Genomic DNA, 25,398 nt, shown 5'->3' with positions numbered 1-25,398 from the left:
TACATTCTGCTGAATAAGAAAATATATGAGTCTGTCTTCAAAGAAAATATATGAGAAAAGAATGTCTTGGTAACGTAATACCCATCCTGTTATAATCGTACTTACGCTTGTAACAGAACGTATCACATTCTTAATTAACTTAAAACAAAAAGTTTCTCCAAAAAAAGTGGTAGTATGCAACAGATGGAGAAGCAGGTAGTTTCTTTTCGGCAATATCGTTATTATTTACATTATGATATATCGAGATGCAGACGTCAGGATTTTCTTCACATACACTCCGACAATTAATCGTTTTCAACAAAAACCATTTATTCACAGGTCGTAGCCTCTGCGGATGCAAAATAACACGCCAAACTAGCGATCTATCGCTTAGCTTCGGAAAATAATCGCGCGAAGCGCATAGAATGGACATATTCTTATCCTCTCAGGAGAACCGCCTGTTTCGAATCGCCACCCCTTAAACGCGCTAATGACCGCGACGCCTTGCCGAAACCACGTTTCGTTGACGCGCGATTGCCGCGAGATTGTTATCATTATAGTCATTTTGGAAGTTTACGTAAAATATCAAAGAGATAATAAGTATCATCCACTGTCTATGGAACTGAGATACGTTATCTCAGCACACTTTTAATAACTAACACCGCTTTACTCACAATATATCTATATATAACAAACAATAATATAAACTTATATTAACTTGCGATGCAACAATTAGGAACAAATGTGTCAATGCGATGGCAGTACGAAGCTAACGCGTCCGGATGTCCATACAAATTATGCGATTATCCAACACAGACTCGTCGAAAGTTAACTTGTCTAATCCACGTAATCCTACTAACTAATGGTTTCACGATGAGGACCGCGAGAGCGATCGCTGCGGAAAGAAGAACCGGATAGGCCACGATAAATCGTTCGTCGAGTTCGTACCAGACAAAAATTCAAAAGTTGCGCATGTGTATATGTATATCGGAAATGAATTGTACGCGAATTAAACGGAAAATTTGCGACTCGCTTTAAGGGACCGGTTGAAAACAGGCGACCATATCCCGACATATATATAATATTTATATACGTGCGCCGATCTCTCACATTGTACGTGCATGCGCTTCAAAAAGGAGAAAAGGACGAAGAGAAATAGAGAACGACTCATTCTTTTTTCTTTTATCACAGTATTGCACGCAAAGCTTGTACGAAATCGCAAGTAAGACAGCATAAAGGCCAAATGGCGGACACTACACGCTCTCCTATCTCTCTCTCTTTCTCTCTCAGAAACACATCCGCGGGGAGGGTTGGAATTCTCTCGCACAAGTAGCGAAATGTTCAGTCCACTTCCTCGTTCTCCCTCTCTCCCCCTCTCGCTCTCTTTCTCTCTGCCACTCTCATTCATACACACTCCGGCATGTTCTTTCACATTCCATGGCAACGATTCCGAACGACCCTTCACACCCGTGGTCCACGACAGCTTCGGCGTATATCCGACAAGTTATTAACAAAATAATAAGCCACACGTGCGTGTGAATACATCACCTGAGAATAAATCGTGATATATCTCTTCGCTTTCTTCGTAACGATCCCTACGGATTTTTCCCCCCCCGGCTTTTTCACGCAAAACGTTACAATTTTCCATCTCGTACGGTAGTGCCTTAACAATCTGTCGTCGTTCAACGGAAAGATATAGCGCGCAGGCGATAATTCGCTCTTGTCCGGGCTGACGCGGGCCGGATGGCTTCGACGTCTTAATATTAACATCCTAATGGAACGTTAATCTCCTTAAAGAAGCCTCGGAAGAAAGTCGCCCCTCTCCGGATAATTCTGCGAACGCTCGACAATGCGTACAGAGAGAATCGCTGTACTCCCGAGCGATCTGTCGAGACAGATTTAACACGGAGTCTCCGAAGACTCTCGATTCCGAGTAAAATTCGATAAAATAAAAAATAAAAGAGGAAGTTGAAAGCTGTAGATCTTCGCCGAAATTAAACGGACGAAGACGAGACTGCGAGCGATTTTCTTCTCTCTTCGTGTAGGTTCAGCCGCGAAGTCCCGAGAAGAGAGGAGGAAAGTCCAGCGTCGCTTCCACCCCGGAGGGGCGACGAACGCGGGTTTTTGATTTGCCACCCCGGGACGAAGCTCGCCGATGCGATTACGAGACCTCGACAATCAGATATCACCTCGCACACTCGCGAAAGGGGGAAACTTTGGCAACAGACACACTCGCATCGTTAGGGATTTTGCAGCTGGACAGCACAGCCTTTCACGCGCACGTAAGATCCACAGTTCGATATACACAGTATCTCTCACTCTCTCACTCGCTCTCTCACTTATTATCTCACTAATAATAGCGGCATTAATTGTAATCTTAATTGGATAATTTTGCCGTAGCGTTGGTAATAATCATACAATGTTATATGATACAGCGTCGTATGTACAATACGAGAGGAGGATCGTTTCGTTATCGAGTAACAAATTGTACAGCGGCGCGGGACCAGCGTTGAGGGGGGGAGGGGTAGTCGAATCGATTTCCCTCGAGACCCCGTCGGACGGTTACTTTTGCTCCTCGGTCTGCGTTCCGTCCGGGAACAACGGCTAGCTGGCGCGTGATTTATCTCTCGGAGGTAGTCGCGACACTCGGCTGCCGGGTACATCGGATCCGGATGCATCTCGCGTTTTCGCGCGAGCGAGCGATTAACGGACAGCTGACGCCGGAACAGGGCGACGGGGAAGCGTCTCCGAAAAGATTAAAGGGGCGAAACCTGAGCTAGACTCTCGAGGGCGAAACACCTCCGGCGTTTCCGGGGCGGAAAACACGGTGCGCTAAAACAGATTCTGTGAATGAATGGAGATGCAGATCGATGTGAAAGAAAATAAACATATATTTATTCCTTTTCATAAACGCTTATAAACAAAAACAGTAAGGGGGTGGCTGGGGGCTCGGGGGGGGGGGGGGGGCGTACAGGTATTCGTGTATAACTTAGCTTTTCTTTCCCTTTTTGTGATTTTTTTTCTTCTTTTTTCTCTTTGTTCCGTGTTCGCTCGTCGTTTCTTTCCTTCCTCGTCGTCTCGTCGTTTTTCTCGAGTTGCGTTCTACTCGTCGTTAACCGCCTGATCCTGATCGCGTGATGCAGATCAAAGAGACAAAAGTCGGTCCCGGCCGGTTCCGCAACGAACGTCCGCGCGTTCCCACGCGCGCGCGCGTGTGTCCATCGAATGAAGAAAAAAAAAAAAGAGAAAACGTTAATTATGTATACTCTACACGTGCGACACATGGTTGGCGTAGTCGCCACCCCACACTCGCTATGTACACTGTTTTGTTTTGTTTTGTAATGGTCCTATCTTCTTTCTCTTCCTTCTTTTTTTCTTCCTCGCTTAAGTCCTTCTCCACAAGTACATTTGCACTAGTCTTCGCGAACTCTTATCACTTAGCCATTTGAACCGGTCAACATGGCACAGGCTGAGACTGCATTCAGTTGCATTTAAGGCGAGTGGAGCACCTGACTCTGTTTCTTTTATTATTTTTTTTTTTCGTTTTTCTTTTTGAAATTGTAGTTCCTTCGCGTGTCGAGTCGAAGTAGCTCGGAAAAAGAGGTATCCGTCCGTGAGCAGGCGATTCAGTCAAAGTAATAACTGCGAGATCGTTCACGAGTGTGCAGCGTGTCGAGGTGTGATGTGATGTGATATGTATGTGTGTGTGTACACGTAAAATAAAAATAAAAAAGAAATGAAGGGTAAAAAAAGAAAAGAAATCGACCAGTACATTCTCCGTTGGAGCAACATACGCGGGGAGGGGAAGAATCTGGGAGAAGCACGAGAAGGAGTTTAAAAGAAAGTTCTCTCCGTGGAAACGAGTGGAAAGGCGGCTCTCGCGATTGCACTTTTGGAATGTAACGTCGACATCGGCAACTGAATGTAAAACGTGATAATTGGGGGGGGGGAAAAAAGAAGGAAGGGATAAGTGAAGGCGTCTGGCACAGTCAACGTAACGTCGGAAACGTGTCTCCCGCGAAGTTGCCCTTTAAAAAGAGGGAGGGGAAAAGGAAAGAGACCCTTCGGGACACTTCGTCAAATCCGTAACGGATATTTTAGCTGCCGCCTACGGTCGTACCTTTTTTTTCCGAGTTACTCTTTGATACGCGCGATAAACGCTTGCGTCGTACAATTAAATATCTCGATTTCTCGCTTATCTCGAAAGCTGTACCTCCAGCTGGAACTATCTCCTACATACTGGACAAAAACATGAAAATTATCAACGGAGCACGACTATCTTTTTTTTCGTTTTTACACAATTTTGATATCTTCGCAAAGAAAGAACGATATATAACAAACTTGACCAATATTAATTCATTAATCATAATTAACTCGCGTTATAATACTATAGTACACTTTCATGCTTCCATATGAAAACTTATCTATGATAATTTGTTTTTTTTTTTATCATTACCTATGAAGGCGATAAGTTTCCACGATTCGCATCCCACTCATTCTGTTCTTCCATATAGACGTATGAGACTGCTGTACGAAGGTTTTATTCTCGTATTGAACGACGTTGTTTTTTCGCAATGCGAAAAATAACGTCAATAATAAAATCATAACGATTATTTAGAATGTGTTTTCGCGTCCCGACGACAAGAGGCGGTGTCGCGAAACGAATTGAAAGATGCAACTAAAGTTAGCTTTTAAACGCAAAGGGGTTATTTTAATATTTAATCCGTTCAGTAATATTTGGAGCACGATACCGCGGACCCCTGCAGTGTCCCCTGAGGTTTACAGAAGTACATATAGACTTATATTTAAAAACCGTATAATTACAGTAGTTAAAAGCAGCATTACATGCGTTATTATTTCTCTTAGGCTCAATTTTTTTGTTTTTTAGGCATTTACAGGCATACGAATTTAAGATACGGCTTATATATCTTTTCTTTTTCTTTTTCACCTCCAGTTTAATTGAAAAGGTTTAAGAGATCCACCCCCCCGTATATATACTTCCGTTTATATTACAGCGCGTATATGCTTTCATCCACATATACCTCATCGAAATGGTAACGCGTGCACGTTTTCTTCTTACGCCTGTAAATTAAACGCCTCGGAAAACAAGGAAGAAAAATGCAAGAGAATCCCCGCACGTTTCAGAAATTGACGGATCGTCGTTTGTTGGTAAAGATAAATTCGACGAAACGAAAGCTTAGGAACTGGGAACGTATCTCGCGTGTGTGGAGCTTTAAGTGAAAGTCGAGTTACCTTTAATGAGCAAACGATACGCATTAATACAGTGCACACGGATTACCTTCGTGCATTCCCGGGGCAATGCCTCCTACCTCAAATCGAACAGCAATCTCACCCTCATTATCACCCGATCACGGTCTACATGAAATTAACGCACACACGCATTCACACCATTGTATATTTACTTATGATCACAAGCATCTTCTTATAATTATCATTACGAATAGTTATCAGTTATTTTTTATTAAATAAGCAAGTCTGTGTAAAAATTTAACGTTTTTGCGATTCATTCAGCATTCTTCACAGACATTTGACCAGATTTTGAGCTTTCTTTGACGAAACTCAGTTAGTGACCATCTTGTTTTTTTTTCCCCCTATTATTTTAAGCTATCGAATGCTCCACAACTGGAAGAAGCAGCCACTCTGAGTTCTAAGTCGACCACGCTACTTCGATATATTACACACAACCGCGCATTTACATCTCTTTCATTTACAGTCGTCTTAATTTGTATTTATCGAGTAAAGTACAATATCTGTATATATTCTGACCTTCGTCATATTTCGACTCACCGATCATAACCCGTTGGTTCATAATCTTCCATGATGTCGATTTAAAGATCGTCTCAGTTCGAGAGTTCGAAACTACTTACAGACGTTCTACGATACTTCTGATAGATTTCTCGACTCGATGTGATTAGTGCAGGCTTCTTCAACACTTTCCCACTGACTTGCCTAAAGATTCGTGACTTCAAAGGCACCAGGAGATACCACTGTCGATGGACGAGATTCTTCCATCGAGGCTCGCCTCTCATGGTAGACCTGGTTATTACAAGTCCATATCTCGCTGCGTAGCGTTTTCTTCCAAGCACTTCTTACAATTGTACACCGATTATACAAACCAAGACAATCTTCAAAAAATTTATAGAGATGTCTGACGTATATACACGCGTGGCTCGTACGCTGGAAGTTCCCTGCACTCAAAGAAACAAAGATACATCTCTCTCCCAAGAAAGAGGATGTTTTCCGATCAAACGTTCCTAATTGTCAATACTGAAGTTCTGCGACTGTCACCATCGTTGGAAATTTAGCAAGTACAATGTACATTACTTGGAATATACACTTTATCCTTTTTTCCCCTTCGTTTTTGTTGACTGATTATATGTACATTGCTATTATTATCTCTTGAGGCACACTTTGCACCACTCAGCTTCACCGATCTCGCGCGTTGACACAGCGATCTTAGCGTTCGACTCGAAGAAGCAAGATTCTCCGAACGAACTTTAACCGTCCCGAAAGGAGCAACCGTGCACGTAGCACGTAGGAGTACTTGGTCTCGCGTATCAACGTGACCGAGACTCATCAAACTAACTATTTGCAATGGAAGTGGTTTACCAGTACAAAAGTTACTGTCATTGCCTATTGCCTTCGTCGCGTCGAAAACTTTCTAACTTCACTGTCCGCTGTAAAACTGTATACGGCCGGTTGTCACTGGCATTTCTCTCATGACAGCGTCCCATGCTATTGACAAAAAGAAGAAACAAGAGCAGTGAGTACAAGGAATAAGCAAGATAGTAGGAACGGTGCATTGAATAACTCGGTTAAGTTCGGAAATGCTATGGTGTATCTTACCTAAGCCAACGAACGACACGATCTTATCGTGGTTGTACGTCTGCACATTCAGTTCTTCCTCGGGCGCTACGTAGAGCATAGAGAAATCTTCCTTAGGCGGGTGAAACTTCTCCATGATTCCGGGTGGCGGTGGAGGCGGCGGTGGCAGATACGTGGGTGGCGCGAATCTGGTGGGATAGCTCATGTACGGCAACGGTTGCACCATGACCGGATGCACAGGCGTCACGGGATGAGCGTTCGGCTGCTGCATGTGATAATTGGACGAGAACTTGTCGTATCTCACGGGTTTCTCGGCGAACAACGGCGGATTCCTCTCGAAATTGTTGGGCGGCGGTTTATTGACGAGCGGCGGTATGGCCGGGGAAAAAGCCGGATTCGCCGTGATCGTCGGAGTCGCCTCCTCGTTGCCGTTATCCTCCGAGAGCAGCAACTCGTTTATCTCGAAGCCAAACGTGAGTTCCGTCGGCAGATTGTTGTTCTTCGCGATGTCCGAGGAAGTTTCGTCCAACAGGATCACCGCGGGTCTAGGAGTCGAACTCTTCGTCTGCTGCGTCTCCGCGGACGGTCTTTGCGACTGGTCCTTATCGGACTGCGTGTTCGGCGATTTCGTCTTCTTGCTTTCCACGTCGTCGCGCTGCTGATTATCTTGTTTCGAGTTTTGCGGTTGACAGACTGCCACTTTTGCATCGTGCTTCATCGCGGTGTTCTGATACTCCTTCGCGATCCTCGCTGTCCTTGGATCGCTGCTAGTCGTCTTGTTACTTCCAGATTCAGATTCAACGCTCTGCGAGTCCTGCGTAGGTTTCGCAGTTTTCAACTTCTGCGCGTCCGCGCCGTCGTGCGACGCGCACGTTGGATTATTCTTGCTCTCGGACTGCGGGACGTCGGTATTATGCGATTTCTTGACTGCCTCCTCGTGATAAGAAGACGCAGGCTTTTTAACGTGTTGCTCTTCGTACATTCCCTGAGTTTGTACATTTTGATTACTGTGTACGTAATTCCTACGAGGGCGAGGATTGTTGACTCGTGGAAACGTAACAGAATCTTTATTGTTGACGGTGCAATTAGGATTGTTATCGATATCGACTGGATTATAATTCATCGTTGTACTATTATTGTATCTTGGCGTTACGGCGTTTATCGCGGTAGTCTCGTTTGAATTCGGGCTGTAATTGCTACAACTCGCATGTTTCTGTTCCTTGTGTTCTGTTGCTTGCGTTAGGCTTTCGTGCATTTTCTCGATATCTTGCACATATTTAAACACTTGGATGTTCTTATTGATGGCCTCTTCCTGAGCTTCGGCTTTCTTTCGATCTGACGAATTTTTCATCTTCGTCAGAGTCGGCGAAAGTGGCTTCTCGAAAGCCAGACCCAGACTCGCTGCTGCATGGTTCGATTGGGCCTGTTGCTGCCTAGCTTTCCTCTCCGAATGCTGCAACTCGTCTAGACTCGGATAATAATCTTGAGGCACTTTATCCGGTTCTGAAGGGGTCTTGGGTGGAACACTGGGCCACGACGACGTGTTTAGCATGGCGGACATGGTCAGATTGTGTGTCATGTTGATGGTAGCCATGCGCGCTATGTCCGCGTAACTCGCCTGCGGAGTGCCGCCCGACGATGTTGCAACTTTGGCCAAATTGTGCTTTGAGGTGTTCGATGTAACCGGCAACGAGTGAACTGAATCCAAATCGCTACTATCTGCCGATTTGTCGCTGCAAGGAATTACAACATATTTGAACATTATAATCTTTAAGTGTCGAATCATCTATTACAAATATGCAAAACTGTCTAATTACCTCGGAGGCATGCTGCTAGCCGATTTTCTTCGGAGTTCGGGAGAAAGAGGTGTCCTATAGTCGTTAGAGAATCCTCTGGAATTCTGGAGATACGATCCTGATGTCGTCAGGTTTTGCGCCCTGCCGCCACTGGAGCTTCTTCTTTGTTTCTTGCTCTTTTTCTTTTTCGTAACTACCAGAAATTCCGTCTCGTGCTCCGGTTCCGGATTAATCTTTTTGTTGGAATTACGACGGCTCGTGTAATCTTCTCCCGTGTCATTGCAATATATCGACTGACCTTCCTCTGTCCCCCAGGATCGCCTGTCGCCTCGACTATCAACTGTCGCATCTCCGGTGCTTCTTTGTTTCGGACGTCGCAATGCTATATTTACGCCTATCATTATAAAAACAGTATAATATTAAGAAAGATACATATAAATCATGTCTAAAAGCTGTATATATACACACATACCGTGTTGACTGGACACGCTGCTGGCACCGCTGGAACTAACACTTTTCTCCGTCGTGAGATCCTCTAATTTTGTCTTCGAGATCTCTTCTAGGGAATTAGATTTTTTTAACTTGGAAGGCAACTGTTCTCTCTTTGTATCCTTCTCCCTGGTTCTCGGTTTTGTGCCGGAACTAATCTTCACTCTAACGGGATTACCGGTCTTTCCCTTTTTGCTCTTGGATTCCTTATTCTCAATGAAGTTAATTAGACTGTCGATATCTTCGACGATATCCTTACGATGGCCTTCGACATTTTCGGCATTGTAAACTTTGACATTGTGTTCCTGAGTGTGTTTTCTCCTAGGCTTCTTCCGTTCACCGTTATATGTCTGCACAGCGTTTCCGTTTTCGTCTAACGACTTCTTCTCCCCCGACACGGATGGATCTTTCATCGTGATGTGCTGCGTTGTATACCTGGGACCTTCTGTGTGCAAGTCACATATTTCAATTTGCAATAAATAACTCTATTAATTTTGAGACTCGAATAAAACACACGTACATTCTAATGCATCCATAGAAAAATCTTTCAAAAGTTTAAGCATCATATAAAGAACATTAAATTAAAGTGTCATTCTTACCCATTGTTATATTTTGCGTTTGCCAAGATGCCGGCATCACGGAGCATAAACTAGGTACGATTTTGCTCTGGCTAGTGCTAGAACCATTTGAAGCCCCACCTATACTGCATTTTACGCTGTTGTGTGGTTGAAACAATGCCCCTGTCACCTCTGTACCATTAACAGACATTTTTGATTTCTCTTGCTTATGATCACGTATAGGAAACTCTATAGTGGTGTCCACAGGTGTCTGTGTTATATCGAAAGTTGCTCGTGTGACATAATGGATCGGTTTGCGCGGTTCGATAATTTTCAATTCGGTCCCTTCATCATTTTCAGTGTCTAACGAGCGAGGCCTCTGAATCCCACTTGCCGTAGATCCTACATTTCTTTCACTGATAGCACCTACCTACAATATACAAAAAATTGTATCCTTCTAAATGTCGCCTTTCTGTCTTCACCAAACTAATTTCTTTGTATAAAAACAGAAAATAATATTTCCTACATGGAAAAAAATGATATTATATCAACAGCAGTGTAATCGAGATGAAATCTATTGATGCAACATCAATATTAATGAACAAAAAACATCACATAGTTGTTTTAATAATTTAAATATTTGACCCAATAATATCCAATTGAATTAACTATTTATGTTTGTGGCAGCCCGTGACGTCGACGTTTAATTAAAGCAACTTCTTTTTTTTTAATTAAACAATATTTTTTCCGTGCATTATTAAAATATAATATTAAAATGAAAAACATTGAAATATTTATATGTATACGGAATAAATGTTCTCTTAAAATTTAACAAAAAATAATAATTGTACAATTTGACTCTTTAAATTGTTTTGTAATTGTTTTCCCTTATTTATTAACCTTTCAATACCACATGTACGCCATGTGTCATTCCCATGCCATTTAAAACCTATTAAATATTGAAAAAATCGTTTTTATTCCAGAGAATAGATCCCCCTCTAAAAAAAAGGCTTTGCAATAAAAAGAATATCTCTCAGTGATGATATGAATCGTTGATCGGCTTTCGAGCAGCAAAAAGTTATTAACAAAAGTTACTAACAAACACGAATGACCCATGTGTTTTGAAAAAGATTTTTTTCACAAACAAGCGAACATTATTTTTCAATATATTTTCACTTATTAAATATTTCAATATATAAATATAATTTGAATATAAATTAAAAATAAATATAAAAATAACAAAAATGTTCAATAAAAATACATAACGCAATTTTTTTTATTTTAAAACAATTTTTATATAACTCAAAAAATTTTCTTTTCAAGTTTTATATATATTTGAAAAATTCTTATATATAACCGATAGTATCCGTATAGTGCCGAGATTACTATAATACAAAAGGAATAGTAAAATTTGTAATAAAATTTACATTAAAATTTAACGAAAATGTCTCTTCGTATATCAATTAGCTTTGAAAGGCAAATTACCGAGAGAATCTTGCCACGAAAATTCCTCTAATAGAATCGGAATCGGTTAAACTATAAGTCCTACATATCACTATAAAACTACAAAAAGACGCACAGTACAGATATATGCAGAAGGTATCACAACTCTAAGAGGCTAAGGATCAATTAGCACAAATGATATTTTACCTCAACATCACCCAAATCGATGACCATGTAATCCGATTTATATTCCGGGGGTGGATTATCTGACTCCAGCATTTCATTTGTTCCGTATTTTCCTTTGCTGGCTCGTTTCTCTCGTGTTTCAGATTCTCCCTCGCCTGAACTACCAGCGGTGTCTCTTTTCAATTCCTTTTTCTCTTTCTCCTTCTCCTCTTTCTTTGTACTGGTGTACGATGGTTTGTCTAGAGACTTGGATTTTTCCTTATTGGTCCAATCATAAGCTGACCGTTCCTCGTAGAAGCTCTTCTTCACAAACAGATAAGAAAATTGCCAATATGTTGCTTACATTCTCATCAAAGTTACAATATTATTGTATGACAATGAAATGTCTTTCAAAAAAAATTTTTATTTAATTTATTACATGCACTAATAAAACATAGACATTTATATTTATGAATATTATTATTAATTCTAATTATAAATACCTTCTTATCGAATGTTAGATCTAAATTAGCCAAAGAAGCAAGGTTATGCGATGCATTTACATTCGACGGTAATGATCCACCTTCTCTCTGTCTAGCAGAGACACTGGGTCCTGTGTATTTTTTATTCTTCCTCCTACTACTTCCGTAAGTATGACACGAACTAGACGTCAGATAAGCAAAACTACTATCGAATTCCGAAGCTATAGGCTGCGCTAAATTCTGCAATGATCCGCCGTGTGTCAAACGCTCGGACACAGACTCCCGTTTATGCCTCCTGCGATTTGAGCCCGGAAGACAGCGTGAATTAGATATCACTCTACGGCCTTCCTCAGTCTCGTCCGCTTCTGCCTCTTGCAAAAGTTCCTACAAAGCACACATATCAATCTATACATATCTTAACACAACAGCATTTTTATGTTCAATACATAATTTCAAAGCCCGTACGTACCTTAAAAAGATTAGACTTTCCTTCCCGATCTTTCGGACGTTTGTATGTTATAGCTTCATCCAGTAAAGCCCGTAACTCATTATCATTTAGCATAGACAGGGTTGGTGGTTCCTCCTAAAAATGAGAACAACTGAAAAAATTACATTATTTACGCAAGATTGCAGAAACTGCACTGTACTGATTACATTCTCGTAGAGCTTTCCTATTTATCTTAGCCAAAGTAAATACACTTTAAGAGTAAGTTATTAAGGTTCCTAAAGTTCTCTTCTATTTAAACATCGTCTGATGTCTACATTCTTAATTTTAATAGAAAATACATTGCGGAAAACATGTATTATCTACATTGTCACAATGTTAAAATAGTTTTGCGATAGGAATTAATTCGTACGCGAGCTGAATAAGAACAGATGTATTGGCAGATCCCTAGAGAGTAAATTTAAGGTTTCTCTTATTGGATCTGTGTAAAGCCGATTCTACAATACGTTGCAAACGATGGCAACTGCTAGTTGAAAAGTGTTATTTCTGATTACCGCGTGCCCAGTTACTCTCGCCAAAAAAGTTAAAAATTCGCCAACTCTCTTTTGATAACCGCAATTGACAAGTGCAACGTGGAAATAACACTTTTCAACTAGCAGTTACTATCGTTTATATATATATATATATATATATATACACATACACATACGTATATAGCTTATGTATCTTTTAAAAAGATATATGTATACATATGTGTATATATTATATGTATGTACATATATCTTTTTACATAAATAATATATGAATAATATATTCATGCGCCATTCCCAAAACGCTAGGTAAACAATCAATCTGATGCAATTCGATCGCAATTTTGATTCTCAATAAGACCCTCTTAACCACGCCAACATAACCAATTAGCCTGTCCACAAATGGAAAGCAGTTGAAACAGACTCTACTATTCCACATGGAATCATACACAGCTCGTACACGCGGCAATAGTGTCAAAAATAAAATGCGTCGAGATACGCGTGCCGTTATCGTCGCTCCGACTGAAACTCCAGATTTTATCCAGCGCGATTATACCGGGTGCGGAAAAAGCGTGCACGCACTCGAGCAGTGTCGAGCACGCTCCGAGAGTTACACGTTACGTTCGTTCGCATACGGGAAACTCGATAGTGTCCGAAAACGAGAGAGACGGACAAACAACCGACGGACAAAGCGTCGAAAAGGCGAAAACGGAGACGGTGGGGAACGCGGGGGGGAGGGAGGGAGGGAGGGGGGGACGGGGGGCGGGGGGGGGGGGGGGGGGGGGGGGGGGGGGGGGTGAGACGGAGAGCGGGCGAAACGAGGGGAGGCGAAGGGAGATCACGGGACAACGATACAACGTTGGTTCGGCGAACTCGCCGAACGTTCAATGACATGACGAGAATCGTCACGGAGTCCCAATTTCTTATGCAGGGTGTTGTGCGTGCGCGAGAGAGAAAGAGACAGAGAGATTTTTACGTAGTAAATCGACGACCGCCGTCGTCGGGGACGGTGCGGAAGCCGCGGAGTCCGATCCGCGGGCCATTCGTGTGATCGATAGCGCTCCAGCGATTAGCTAATTAAGACACGAACTCCGAGACAGAGAGAAAAGATAGAGCGGAGAGACACAGACAGAGACAGAGAAAGAGAGAGAGAGAGAGAGAAAGAAAGAGAGAGAGAGAGAGGGGGGGAGAGAGAGAGAGAGAGAGAGGGAAAGAGGGAGAGAGAGAGAGAGAGAGAGAGAGAGCGATATCAGGGTGACTTACGATTTACGACGGAAGGCGGTGGAGAAAAAAATCCGCTGGGCAATGCCGGCACACGGAATTCGTATTTTTAGAGGACACACGGACGGCCGGGTTCGCTCGTTCGCTTCGCGATCGCACTTTCGCGGACTCGGCCGACTTCTCGCGGTCGCGCCGCCGCTGCTTTTTCAACACGCGAGCGGACGAACGTCGCGCATCCCGGAGCCCGTGGACGGAGCTCCCTGGGCTCTACGTGCACGGGCGGCGTCGTCGCCTTCACGAACGGATGAGCAACGTCGTCGTTGTCGTCTTCGTCGGCCGATACGGCGGGGTCCCCCGGTTTTTGAAAGCTACTGCGACGAGCGGGCGCGGCGCGCTCTTCCCAGCATGGCCGCCGCCATTACACTGAGAGCACGGTTCGGCCCAGGGGCGTAAGAAGATTGGGGGGGCGCCACGCGGCCTCCCCGAAACCGAAATAGCTCTCGTTCCGCTCCTTTTCGCTCTCTCTCTCTCTCTCTTTCCCTCCTCCGTCGCGCTCCCGTATCGATAATTCGCGAATGAAAACGGAGTGGAAACAAAGGAACAAAAACAAAAAACAAAAGCGCGCGTTTTATCTCGATTTTCAACGCGAGGATTTCGAAGAGATTGGAGGGATCGAGAGTTTCGCGTTCGCGCTCCGGAGAAGAAAATAAATCTTCGTTCCCGCCGTGCGTCGCGAGCGAAACGTGTACGAATCGTTGTCGTGCGTCCGCGGCGACGAAATCTGATTTGTCACGGAACGGGACGGCACGCTCTTGTTCGCGACGATCACGCGTGCGTACTCGGGCGAGTCCTAGTCTGTTTGGAGGATCGTGCGTGTACGTATGTACTACGTACAGATGTGCACGCGATGGCTGTCCGGGATTGAGAATCGGACGGCCGCGCGCACTCGGCCCTAAATATATGTTCTTTGTCGAATTTCGCGACGAGAATCCATGCGAGACAATATCCCTTTCTTCCGGCGATCGTTTCGAGACTTTTTTTTTTTTACGCTCGTAACGCGAATCGCGGCTCGATGTTGCTCTCCCCGAGATGCTCTCCCCGCAGAGAGCGAAACTCGATAAACATCTGTCATCGAGATGTGAAAAATGTGCAAGGATGCCCCATATTCTGTGGCGAGCGCGTGTCGATTCGCGATCGACGAGCTATTATTCGAAAAAATAATAGCGCAACCGGCGCGAACCGACCGTTACGGAGTTTATCGCGTCGATGAATCACGTCGGATTTATCTTCGCCAATGTTGTGCGGCGTGGAATCCAAAATAATGAAAAGCCGAGCTATTTTGCCGTGTCATGCCTTCCGGCATGATGCAGTCCGCTCCATTGCGTCCATCTTTTTTTTAAAAGCTTTATTATCACTCGCACGGACTTATATATCTGTTGTATCTTTGTTTTTTGTCAGTGCATCCGAGTGCCCGGTTTTTTAACACTTTTCAATCGAAAGATCGGCCCGGAGAAAAACATAAGCAGTAAAAAACTTGATCAGTAAGCAAATTGACCAATGGCTATCTTAAAGGCCATCGCACGTAACAAAGTTTTAGTCATAATCGTATAAGGACGTAAGAAAATAGACCAATCACAGTCAATTATTCTCCTTGAGCTCGAAGAATAATCGAGCGTGATTGGTATATTTTCTTACGGCCTTACGATAATGACTAAAACTTTGTTACGTGCAATGGCCTTAAGTTTTTCAGAATACTTGAAATTTGCTCATTGCTTGAGTCTTACTGTTTAAGTTTCTCTAAAGGCCCGGGTAGAAAAACTTAAACAGTAAGACGTAAGCGATAAGGAAATCAACGGTACTGATTCGCTACCGCTTACGTTAGGTCTTAAGTTCTAGACTGTATGATTGGCTGATTTGCTTACCGCTTAAGTTTTTCCAAGTGCCATGGCCCTAACTTGTAGCGTTTTCTACCGGGAAAACTAGTGCAACACACTGGTGCGCAATGAGTGCAATTTTATTGCTCCAACGTGAAAATTAGGTCACATATTTTCAGTGTTTAATTTGACAAATTTTTGTCAGTGCGTTAGCACCAGTGTTGCACTAGTAAGTTTTCCCAGTAAAAAACGCTATAAGAAGATCGAGAATTGAAATCGATAGAATCTCGACTCGATATGCGTTACTTTTTCCCCTCAGTGTTGTAGATACGAGAAAATATGCCTCACACCAAACGTCGCGGTTATAAAGATATGTTTTTTTTTTTTTTTTTTTAATACTTTGTAAGAAAAAGAAAATTTCGGAGTATAGAAACTGCGGCGTCGCCGATCGCAACGCCGATCTCGGGGACGTCGCCGCGCGATCAGCCGACGGTCGCGCCCGTATACGGAGTCCCAGTTCTAATCGTCACGTCCCGAGAGCGTGTGCGTTCGCGACCGATATTAGGCCGTGCCGTTTTTTTGTTTTTTTTCGCGAGTTGACGTCCGTCGATCGCGCCTTCTGCGCGACGCGACGAGGCGCGTTCGCACGTGGCAACTAAAGACTCCCGAAGACGGTATCGGCGAATCGGTGGGGGGGCTGGTCGAAGTCTCGCGGAGTCGACGTCGCGACTCACCTTCCACGACATAAATGATAATGGTAATTAGTTTACGAGCCTCGCGCGATAGCGCCCATTATTGAATGGTAATTGATGAGCGCGTCGTGTTGTAAGGGAGCATTTGCATGAGACCGGTTAAAAAGGCAAGGCTGAATGGGATCTTTCAATCGAAGGTGAAACGAACGAATAAACCTGACTTAAAAAATGTGCATCGTCTCCGGAATATGTGAATTGGAAAAGAAAGCAGAAAAAAATCAGTGCGCGAATAACCGCGGAATTCGTTGACTAATTGAAACTACTTGTAGCTTCGTCGAAGCTTCATTACCCGTTTTGGTTCAAAATCGGTAATCGGGAAAATCATAGAGTTACAAAGATCGCGATTACGTAATCTCTAGAAGGATGAAAAATCGACCTTGATTCAACTGGTGCATCGCGTAACGATCGAGCGGCTTGGCCCTTATCTTTTTCGATAAAGACGAAAATGATAAGCGTGAAAGGAGCAGCGAACAATAATGAGGGAGAAAAATAAGAGACGGAGGGGTAATAAAAACAAGGTACACAACGAGGCTATAATTAACGAACCAAGGAGATGAGTAATCTTCTAAGGGACGGGGAGGGGAGAGGAAACATGACAATGCTTCTTTCCGACGGTGTTATTAATCATAAATAGAATGTAAACGTTTAACAGTTTAATAAATATGCGTACCCGGTATACAAATTGCGCAAATTTGCGAAATAGGTCTGTAACATTAATTTCTCGTTTTCCGTCGCGTCCCTCGGCATAATTCGGTCCTCAATCCACCGCCCTCGGTCACTCTATCGATTTCGCGTAAATTCGGCACAATATAGCACCGATCTTTATTACGCAATACTCGTAAATCAAGAATCGAAGGCGGCGCTCCGATGGGGGACGTTCAAGCTCGCGATCGGATTGCCTAATTGCCCGAAAGAAATCGCGCCGAGCTAATCGAACGCCGAAAAGGGGTATTGAGAACGTATTTGCGCGCGACGCGTCCTCGCTCTATCGAGGGCCAGCACGGCCATTTCAGGAGCGTAACCTCAGGAATGTGTCCTCAAATCGCGATGGAGATCCGCGCGACGTGAGATTCTCTAACAAAAAAAAAAAAGGGATAGACGACGACCTCTCACCTTTCGACGCGATTTGTGGATTTCGAAACCGATAACGAACGCGCAAATTTTTCACCGCATTAAAATAAGGGAAGATGAATATAGCGTGTGAAATATTTGCGCACTATCTTAATTTAAATTTGTTCGTCTCACGTTACAATATCGATACCGTGTCCCGATATTCTATTTTAGAATATTATTTTATTTAGAACGAGAAAAACGCTAGCGACGGAAGACATACAAAATTCGATTTACTAAATAGATATAAATAATTCGGTGACGCGAATGAAAATCGTTCGTTTTTCGGAGAGATCGTGATCCAAAATAACATCGTCGGAAACGAATTAATCGAACACCTGACCAGTTTTAATCGGAGCTCATATAATTTATAGATCACACATTCGATTCTCTCATGTTCAAAAGCGAGAACAGGAAGAAATTGGAACATTGAATGATGTGTCAATCGATGCATAATTTTCTCGTGAGCCGGATGTTTATTCCTAGGCAACAAAAATAACTTTCTGACGAGATCCGACGCGAAAGGGCGAAAGCTAAAGGTCTCGAAGAAACCTTCGTCGATAATTTTACAGATCCCCAGGTCCATCCTGCGTGCTTCTCGTTGTACAAAGTACTCGCGACAACTTTGAAAAAGGGGAAGGTTCCTCGACGACGCGAGTCCCGAGATGTTTTCCTTGACGCAGTCGCGCTCACCTGTTTGCTGTCGGCGCCGCTGCTCGGCGGCGAGCTGATCGAATCGGCGGCGCCAGCGGCAAAATTAGCCGGAGCAATCTCGATGTTCGAAGTTTGCTCCGCGGCGGTGACGGCGACGGCAGCAACGGCGACAGGGTGGTCGTCGTCGTCGTCGTTGTTGTTGTCGTTACTGTTGTTGCTGTTGTCGCTACCGGTCGTCGATGCGACGTTGACGTTCTCTACATCGATAACAACATCGGCGGCGGCGGTGGCGGCGGCAGCAACGGCGACGACGGAGGCAGCGGCGTCGACGTCGGCGGCACGATCGCTCTCGGCGATTTTGTCAGGAGCTACCGGTTCCTGACGGTGTTCCGGCCCTGGGGCCATCTTGATCGAGATTGACAGCGCGGTGTCCGCCGTGCTCATGGCTCCCTCGTCATCTCCTTCCCTTCTCTCTTAGCCCTCAAGGGCCATCAAGCCTCGGAAGGACCGTTCGAGGACCGCTCGTCGACGATCCGTGCCGCATTGAAGACGCTGCGCCGCACCCGATGAACTCTCGGTCGTACGAAGACGAGAAGCACGTTTACGACGACGACGATGTCTCGATGACGGAGCGTCGATCCGGTTGACACCGACGCTCGCGCGGGACGCTGAGTTTCTCAACTGTTTCAATTCGAACTAATTTTGGTCCTCTTTCTCCTCGTATCCTTTTGGATTACAGAGACTACGTACGCGGCCTGGAAAAGGACCGGCTAATCTAGATGTTCACCGAGAGAACAACAATGAGCCGTCAATTTAGAACTCGCGATCAGTCAATTTGGAGAACAACAGCCGCGAATCTAATTAATCTAAGAAGTACCTTGGGCTAAGAAAAGGACGAGAGCGAGAGAGGTCCTTAATCCGGGATCCGATCGAGCATCCAGGGAGGTTTTCGATCGAAAACAATGTCCGGATATTTAAAGCACTCACGATCTTATCTATGCGACGCGACGCGGAGTTCTTCGCGGAGATTTTTGCACTCGGTTCCGCACGCGCGCGCACGCGACGGGAAAGATGGCCCCGTGGTTCCTCGCGACGGATTGAATCCTCCTCGAGAATCGGAATCGCGGGATTTCCCTCGGCGGAGTTCCTCGTCGAGATCGGACGGCACTCGTTTTCGCGGCGCAGCCACGTCGGCGAGAGAGGGCTGCCGCGGAGCCGACGGCCGAGTCCTCGCGCCGCGCGAATTTGAGGTTAGTTCACGGGCTGTCAACCGTCGCGGCGACACAGCTGTCCCTCGCGCGACGTCATCGATCGCGGCGGGGCCCTGGCGGAAGAAGGTTCGACGTTTACTCCGTCACTTGGTCGCCGTACGGAGACGTACGCGAGGATCTCACAGCACTCGATCAATTAAAGCGTTCCTTCGCGGAGGGCGAGCGCACGGCCCCGGGGAGCGGACTAGCGGAGCGTCCGTACGGGAGGCAACAACTTACGTAAACGCGACACCGCTCTGGCGGTCACATGTCAAATTTGAACGATCGACGCGTCGCCAACGGGTGGATTCGACCGCGTGCCGTTTTCTTCCTCCTCTGGTACACGTCACACCCGCGCGTCGTGGGTCCAGGTCGTCTCAAAAGTGCGGAATCGCCGTGCACGGTCGAGATCGGGGCCCGTCCGGTGTCGCTGCCGCGCTGCTGAACGTCGGCGTTCCCTGTCGCAGGTGGACTCCGGCTCGGCTGGACAGTACCATTTCCAAGTACGACGACGACGACGACGACGACGACGAGGATGACGATGACGGCGCGTCGTCGCGCGGACAACACGAGCGCCCGCCGAGGAGGCTGCACTGGCTGCTGCTGCTGCTGCTCGCGCGGCAGGAGTCGGCGCGGGGAGGTGGCGCGCGTCGACGCGTAAAACCGTCCGGTCTCGGCGTAGCGACGCGGCGATGTTGATAATCGCCGCCGCGGCGAGCACTCATCGATTCAAAATGGCCGCTGCCGCTGCCGTCGCCGCCGCCGCTGCGCAGAGGCGACGCGGCGAGTGCTGCACGCGCGACGCACGCACGTATGTACGTACGCGCGGCACGGCACGGCGGAGAGTCCATCCGCGAGGACGTTCTCGCGGAGTAAACCGATATAAACGCTACGCACACGCGGGACTCACACGAGTCTCACGCAAAAGAGCTTCTTTGCCGTGCGCGCTCCCACTTTCTCACAGCCACGCACACCGCGCACACGCACGGCGGCACACATATACCCCGCGAAGCACGCGAAATCTCTCCGCGCGTCGATCGCCTTTTAATCTATCCTCTATCCTCCACGGCGAGGAAGCGCGCGACGTCGGCGTCGACGAGCGACGTCGTCATCGCCCGCTCGGCGCGGCGCCGCGATCCGTGGAGCGCCGCGACGCACGACCGACGGCCGCTCACGGCGCGGATGCCGTCGGCATGGCAGATGCCGTTCGCTCTCTCGGCGCGCGAGGACCGCGAGAGGATCTATACGCGGAGGAGATCGAGGGTTATCCGAGAACACGATAGGAGACAAGCGCGGGCAGAGTCGATTCCGCGCGGAGCGACGAGCGACGTGCGCCCGTCGATTGGTCGTCGTCCCCGAGATCGGGCGCGGGGTTATCGATCGCGCGACATCGCCTCTTCCTGGGGGGACCACGTCTTCGAGCGAGACGTCCTCGTAGGAGACGATTCTGGGCACCGACGGCGACAGTCGCGACGAATTGTCCGTCGGCCGGGGCGCCCAGCAAAAACCCGCCCGAGAAAAAGCCTCGATTTCGCGGGGCCGCCGGCCGCGGCGGGGAACGGGAGGCGGCGCACGGGTAACGCGCGGGGGCGAGAAGACAGGTCCACTTCTCTCCGAGGAGATTTCACGGGATAAGTCTCCTCCGTCCGCACGCGCGCGAACGATTATCACCGGGAAAGCGGGGAAAGGCCGAGGGCGGACCGCCCGCTTTTGCAACGGACTTTACACTTTCCCGTCGCGACACTACAAAGAAGCGGAGAATCCTCGCTTTTGCGCAGAGGAACGGCGGCGGCGAACCAGCCGCTTGGCCTCCGAAAATGTCGTCTGGCGCGCGGGCAGCCGCGTGCCTCCTCGACGAGGGAGCCTTGGTGCTACTCTCCTCGCTTTTCCTCCTCGCTTATAGAAACGAAACCGACGAATGACTATTCCTTTTAGCCTAAAAACCGTATAAAGGAGAAAAAGAGAGAACTTGAAGGTGCGATGATTGACGCGAGGCACGTTTTTCTACAGCTAACACGTTCATTACGAAGCAGACAATCTTTTTATTAACAGGTAGAATACTCGTTGAAGTTAGTATTGATGTAATAAATGACCTACCAAAGTTTTATAGTCCGGTGATCATTTCAGATTAATTAAAATAGCCTGTTCCAGATATCTTACATTTCATTGATTCAATTAAACAAAAATTAATATTAAATAATTATAGTAATTATAGCTTTGGGAGCGGAAGTGCGCGTGGCGCGCGCGGAACCGATTACGGTCGTGGGTTTTTGATCGCGACCGGTGCACGCGTCACCGCAGGTCGATACATCTCGAAATCGCGGCGGATACGAGGCACCGCCGCTCGATGCCGACCGCTTCGTTGCCTGCCAGCTGCATCCGGACGACGCGACGCGACGCTCGCCGACGGCCGACACGTAGGGTAGAGCGTGAGGAAGAGAGATAGAGAGCGAGAACGAGAAAAGTATCACGCGTGTATTCTCAGTTCGAGCGAAGTGACACTCAGCGGAGACGACAGTGCGGACACCCGCGAGTCGCATCCGAGAGATAATCCTTGACACCGCCGCGCCGGCAGCCCCAGATAAGCCATGATCTCGCGTGATCTCGGGAGTAGATATTCGCCGCGGGAGAATCCACGCCGGAGCGACGCCGAGATGTCGGAGTCGGAGAACATCTTTTTGTTCGTGCCGAATATCATCGGTAAATACCTAATCTCGAGCTACTTTTAGGATATAATCGCTCGATGTGACGAGCGTGGCGACGTGCGAAACCACTGTCTTACATATGTAGTACGCGGTATGACTGGCATTGACTGATCGTGAGAGGCACGAGGCGGCTGTAAAACCGGATTTTCCTTCGACGAGTCATTTTGCGTTAAAGTCGTTCAGTCGATGAGACGAGCCATATATGAATCACGCTTTTAAGGTTGCCTTTATTGATCGAGTCCGCGCCGCTATTGTTTCACGTAACGTTTGTATCGGCCAGCCAATAGTAAACTTTCCCCGCGATCCTTTCAGTTCCTTTCTTTAGGCCGAGAAGCTTGAATCTTGAATTATTTTCTGACCATAATGACGAGACGACCGTTCGAATTATGTTCTCGCGCGTCAAACGTGAAAAAAGTAGTAAATACGATTATGCATTCCAACAGGTTTCGGCAGGGTGATCCTGGCGCTGATCTCCTTTTACTTCATGCCCACCAACTATGTCATCGCGTCGTGGTGTTACGTGGTCAGCTCGCTGCTGGACGCGATAGACGGCCACGCGGCCAGGTATTACAACCAGAGCACCAAGTTCGGCGCGATCTTGGATCAGCTGACGGACAGAGTCGGCACGATGTGTCTCATGGTCACGTTATGCCTGTTCTATCCCGCCTACACCTTCTGGTTTCAGTTGAGCATGGCTATCGACATAGCCTGCCACTGGATATACTTGCACACGTAAGAAAGAAAATAATGAATGCATATTATTATATGTATTACAGGCTGCGGTCCACTTGACGCTACAAATGCTTCGAAGCATTCCTCTCCTCTTTTCTTTCAATAAAGAAAGAAGGAGAAGAAGAACGCTCCAAAGTATTTGTAGCGTCAAGTGGACCGCAGATTACATTGTATAATACATTGTATAATGCAATCTAAGGAGAGAATGTGATTATATTGCCTTGTCGAAATGCAGGACTCTTCTGCAAGGGAAGACCAGTCACAAGTTTATCGACATGTCTGAGAATCCGATCATGAGACTGTACTACACAAACCGGACGGTACTGTTTTTCATGTGTGCTGGCAACGAGGCGTTCTACGCCGGTCTGTACCTGTTGCATTTTACCGAAGGACCAATTTGTAAGTGCCATCGTCGCAATTTCACGTTTCTCTCTCACTTGCAAACGCGACACACGTAACACTATATTTCGTCTTGCAGTTGTCGGTATAGGTCTGTACAGATTGATCGTGTACCTGAGCGCCCCGGTAGCGTTCGTCAAAGCCGCTATCTCTGTACTACACGGATACGTGGCGTGCATCAACCTCAGCATCATCGACGTGAAGGAACGCCAGGAGCGTCTTAAAACAAATTAAATCTCTCTAAGTCTCCGGACGCATTATCTGCTAGTCAAACTGATTGTGATCTACGAATCTTCCTGTTCTACAAACTGGCGCACGCATGTTTACATACTTCCATAATTCCATATGTATATTTTTAAGAAGAAGTGGAGAGAGTGTGTTTAAAGATGCGTGGTCGAAAGATGTCTATTTTGATTGGCCGATATTCGACTGGTAGGAAGTACCGCGTTTGAAAATAGCAAACGGCCAAATTCCCTTATTCCCTTATGTGTATTAGAATGTATGTGAAATCTATTCTTCTTGCGAAAGAGGAAAAAAACTTATTTTTAAAGCACTATTAATAGCGTCAATGACCAAAATATTTTGTTACCGTAATATAGCATTACATTTATATATTTAGCATGTTATTTTATAGCATTTACTGAAACAGTGAATTGTTGATGTCTTATTTTTAGAATTTGTGACATGTAGAGATCATAGGTGTCTAATATCTTCGATATCTCAGTATATTTTTACATTTTTCCAGTAGACAGTTTAAAGGACTAGCCACTCTTCGCGTAGCCAAAACATGTAGCGAGAATGATTTCAATGTATTAAAATGAGTTGAATAAAACATCACTTTAATATCTCTTTGCTCCAATTTATTGCACCGAATTCTATGAATATCGAGGTTAACATATACATAGAAGTGAAGTATAATTAGTACAAATTATATGAATATTATACATCAGCTTTGCTCAATTTGCGACATAGGTATGGCAAACAAAATAAAAAGAACCTTGCACGCAGTGCAACCATCCTTTTAACCAAATCAAATACAGACTTTTTGTAAAATACAAAATAAAGATGTAAATACCGAAATACATCAGACATGATAAAAAAAATAAATAATTCTCAATCTGATGTAAAAGAAGGTAGGAGCCGTGTAAAACGGATATATATCGTAAAGAATCAACAATGAACTTCGTATTATCGCGCTTGGACATCCGCGCGAGGAGTCGCTGGCGGATAACAATGACGCGCGTGTCGTTATCGTGATCGGGGGCACCCGCACGGTACACGGAGTGACGGAGGCGCAAAAACAAAACGTGTTAATTATAAAACGTGACTGATAGGTTTCGCACGCGCGCGAACCGGGATTGCGCGGTTGCGCTTAACCGGGCGCGGGTACGCGGGGGCGGGAAGGGGAGGGCGACGGCGGGACGGAGAAATTCGGGGTACCGCGCGATACACGGCACCGGGCGGCACGAGCCCCGGCGTGCTCCGGCGAGCAGGAGGAATAACGTGTACTAACCTCAAAGGCCTCGCTCTCCCGACGTGACCAGTCATAATTTCGGCGCCATATTATCACTTCAAACACTCGCGCATATCGGGGGGGAAAGTTCGCGAACTTCGTCGTCGCACACACGGGGCACCTTCCTCTTATCGCCGGGGAACACCGCGAAGGACGAGTACCGCGGCGCACGGTCGCCGCGGGGACGCGGCGGAGGGTGTCGGTCGACGAACGTCCGGGCTGCCGGACGCGAACGCGGCACGCGCGACGACGTACAATATTTATAAAAACAGATGAGGATTCAGCAGGACCGGTGCTCGTCGAGGCGGCGCGGCGCGATTCGGTAGAGCGACAGAAGCGCCACCGTCGTCGCCGCCGGCCACCACCGCGGCCGGTCGACGTCGACGCGACACTGCCCCTTCGCGGAATTCGAATCTGCGGGCGGGCAACCGCCCGCATCCTGTCCACCGAATCTTT

At 46.3% G+C, this 25,398-nt stretch overlaps 2 protein-coding genes across 6 annotated transcripts; one reads left to right on the top strand and one right to left on the bottom strand.

Annotated features, from left to right (window-relative positions):
• Positions 1 to 199: 199 nt before the first annotated feature.
• On the bottom strand, positions 200 to 25,398 carry LOC112460521. Of its 5 annotated transcripts, none has more exons than XM_025025228.1 (9): positions 24,943 to 25,398; positions 12,227 to 12,340; positions 11,779 to 12,141; positions 11,318 to 11,599; positions 9,710 to 10,097; positions 9,094 to 9,555; positions 8,643 to 9,015; positions 6,847 to 8,558; positions 200 to 6,735 (listed from the first exon to the last, which is right to left on the bottom strand). In XM_025025228.1, exons 1-9 carry the CDS (start codon positions 25,378 to 25,380, stop codon positions 6,668 to 6,670), a joined length of 4,200 nt encoding a protein of 1,399 aa, XP_024880996.1. In that variant the 5' UTR covers positions 25,381 to 25,398; the 3' UTR covers positions 200 to 6,667. The 5 variants fall into 5 exon arrangements, with proteins under 5 accessions (XP_024880996.1, XP_024880999.1, XP_024880998.1 ...); XM_025025231.1 differs by having other exon boundaries at positions 9,094 to 9,552; XM_025025230.1 differs by having other exon boundaries at positions 11,318 to 11,596.
• LOC112460524 (CDP-diacylglycerol--inositol 3-phosphatidyltransferase) lies at positions 21,491 to 24,276 on the top strand. The gene is made up of 5 exons (XM_025025236.1): positions 21,491 to 21,645; positions 21,800 to 22,293; positions 22,742 to 23,030; positions 23,266 to 23,429; positions 23,509 to 24,276. Exons 2-5 carry the CDS (start codon positions 22,182 to 22,184, stop codon positions 23,661 to 23,663), a joined length of 720 nt encoding a protein of 239 aa, XP_024881004.1. The 5' UTR covers positions 21,491 to 21,645; positions 21,800 to 22,181; the 3' UTR covers positions 23,664 to 24,276.

This window comes from Temnothorax curvispinosus, unplaced genomic scaffold (assembly GCF_003070985.1).
Source record: "Temnothorax curvispinosus isolate PA1 unplaced genomic scaffold, ASM307098v1 QBEX01010630.1, whole genome shotgun sequence".
Classification (NCBI taxonomy): domain Eukaryota; kingdom Metazoa; phylum Arthropoda; class Insecta; order Hymenoptera; family Formicidae; genus Temnothorax; species Temnothorax curvispinosus.
This window is presented reverse-complemented; position numbering and strand designations above follow the sequence as displayed.

Coding starts and splice junctions, on each gene's coding strand:
- LOC112460524 (XM_025025236.1), top strand. CDS start 22,182: ATGATCTCGCGTGATCTCGGGAGTAGATATTCGCCGCGGGAGAATCCA. Junction 22,294..22,741: donor GTTCGTGCCGAATATCATCG/GTAAATACCTAA, acceptor GCATTCCAACAG/GTTTCGGCAGGGTGATCCTG. Junction 23,031..23,265: donor CACTGGATATACTTGCACAC/GTAAGAAAGAAA, acceptor GTCGAAATGCAG/GACTCTTCTGCAAGGGAAGA.
- LOC112460521 (XM_025025228.1), bottom strand. CDS start 25,380: ATGCGGGCGGTTGCCCGCCCGCAGATTCGAATTCCGCGAAGGGGCAGT. Junction 12,341..24,942: donor GGGAGAGCGAGGCCTTTGAG/GTTAGTACACGT, acceptor TCTCATTTTTAG/GAGGAACCACCAACCCTGTC. Junction 6,736..6,846: donor CGTGTCGTTCGTTGGCTTAG/GTAAGATACACC, acceptor TTTTGTCAATAG/CATGGGACGCTGTCATGAGA.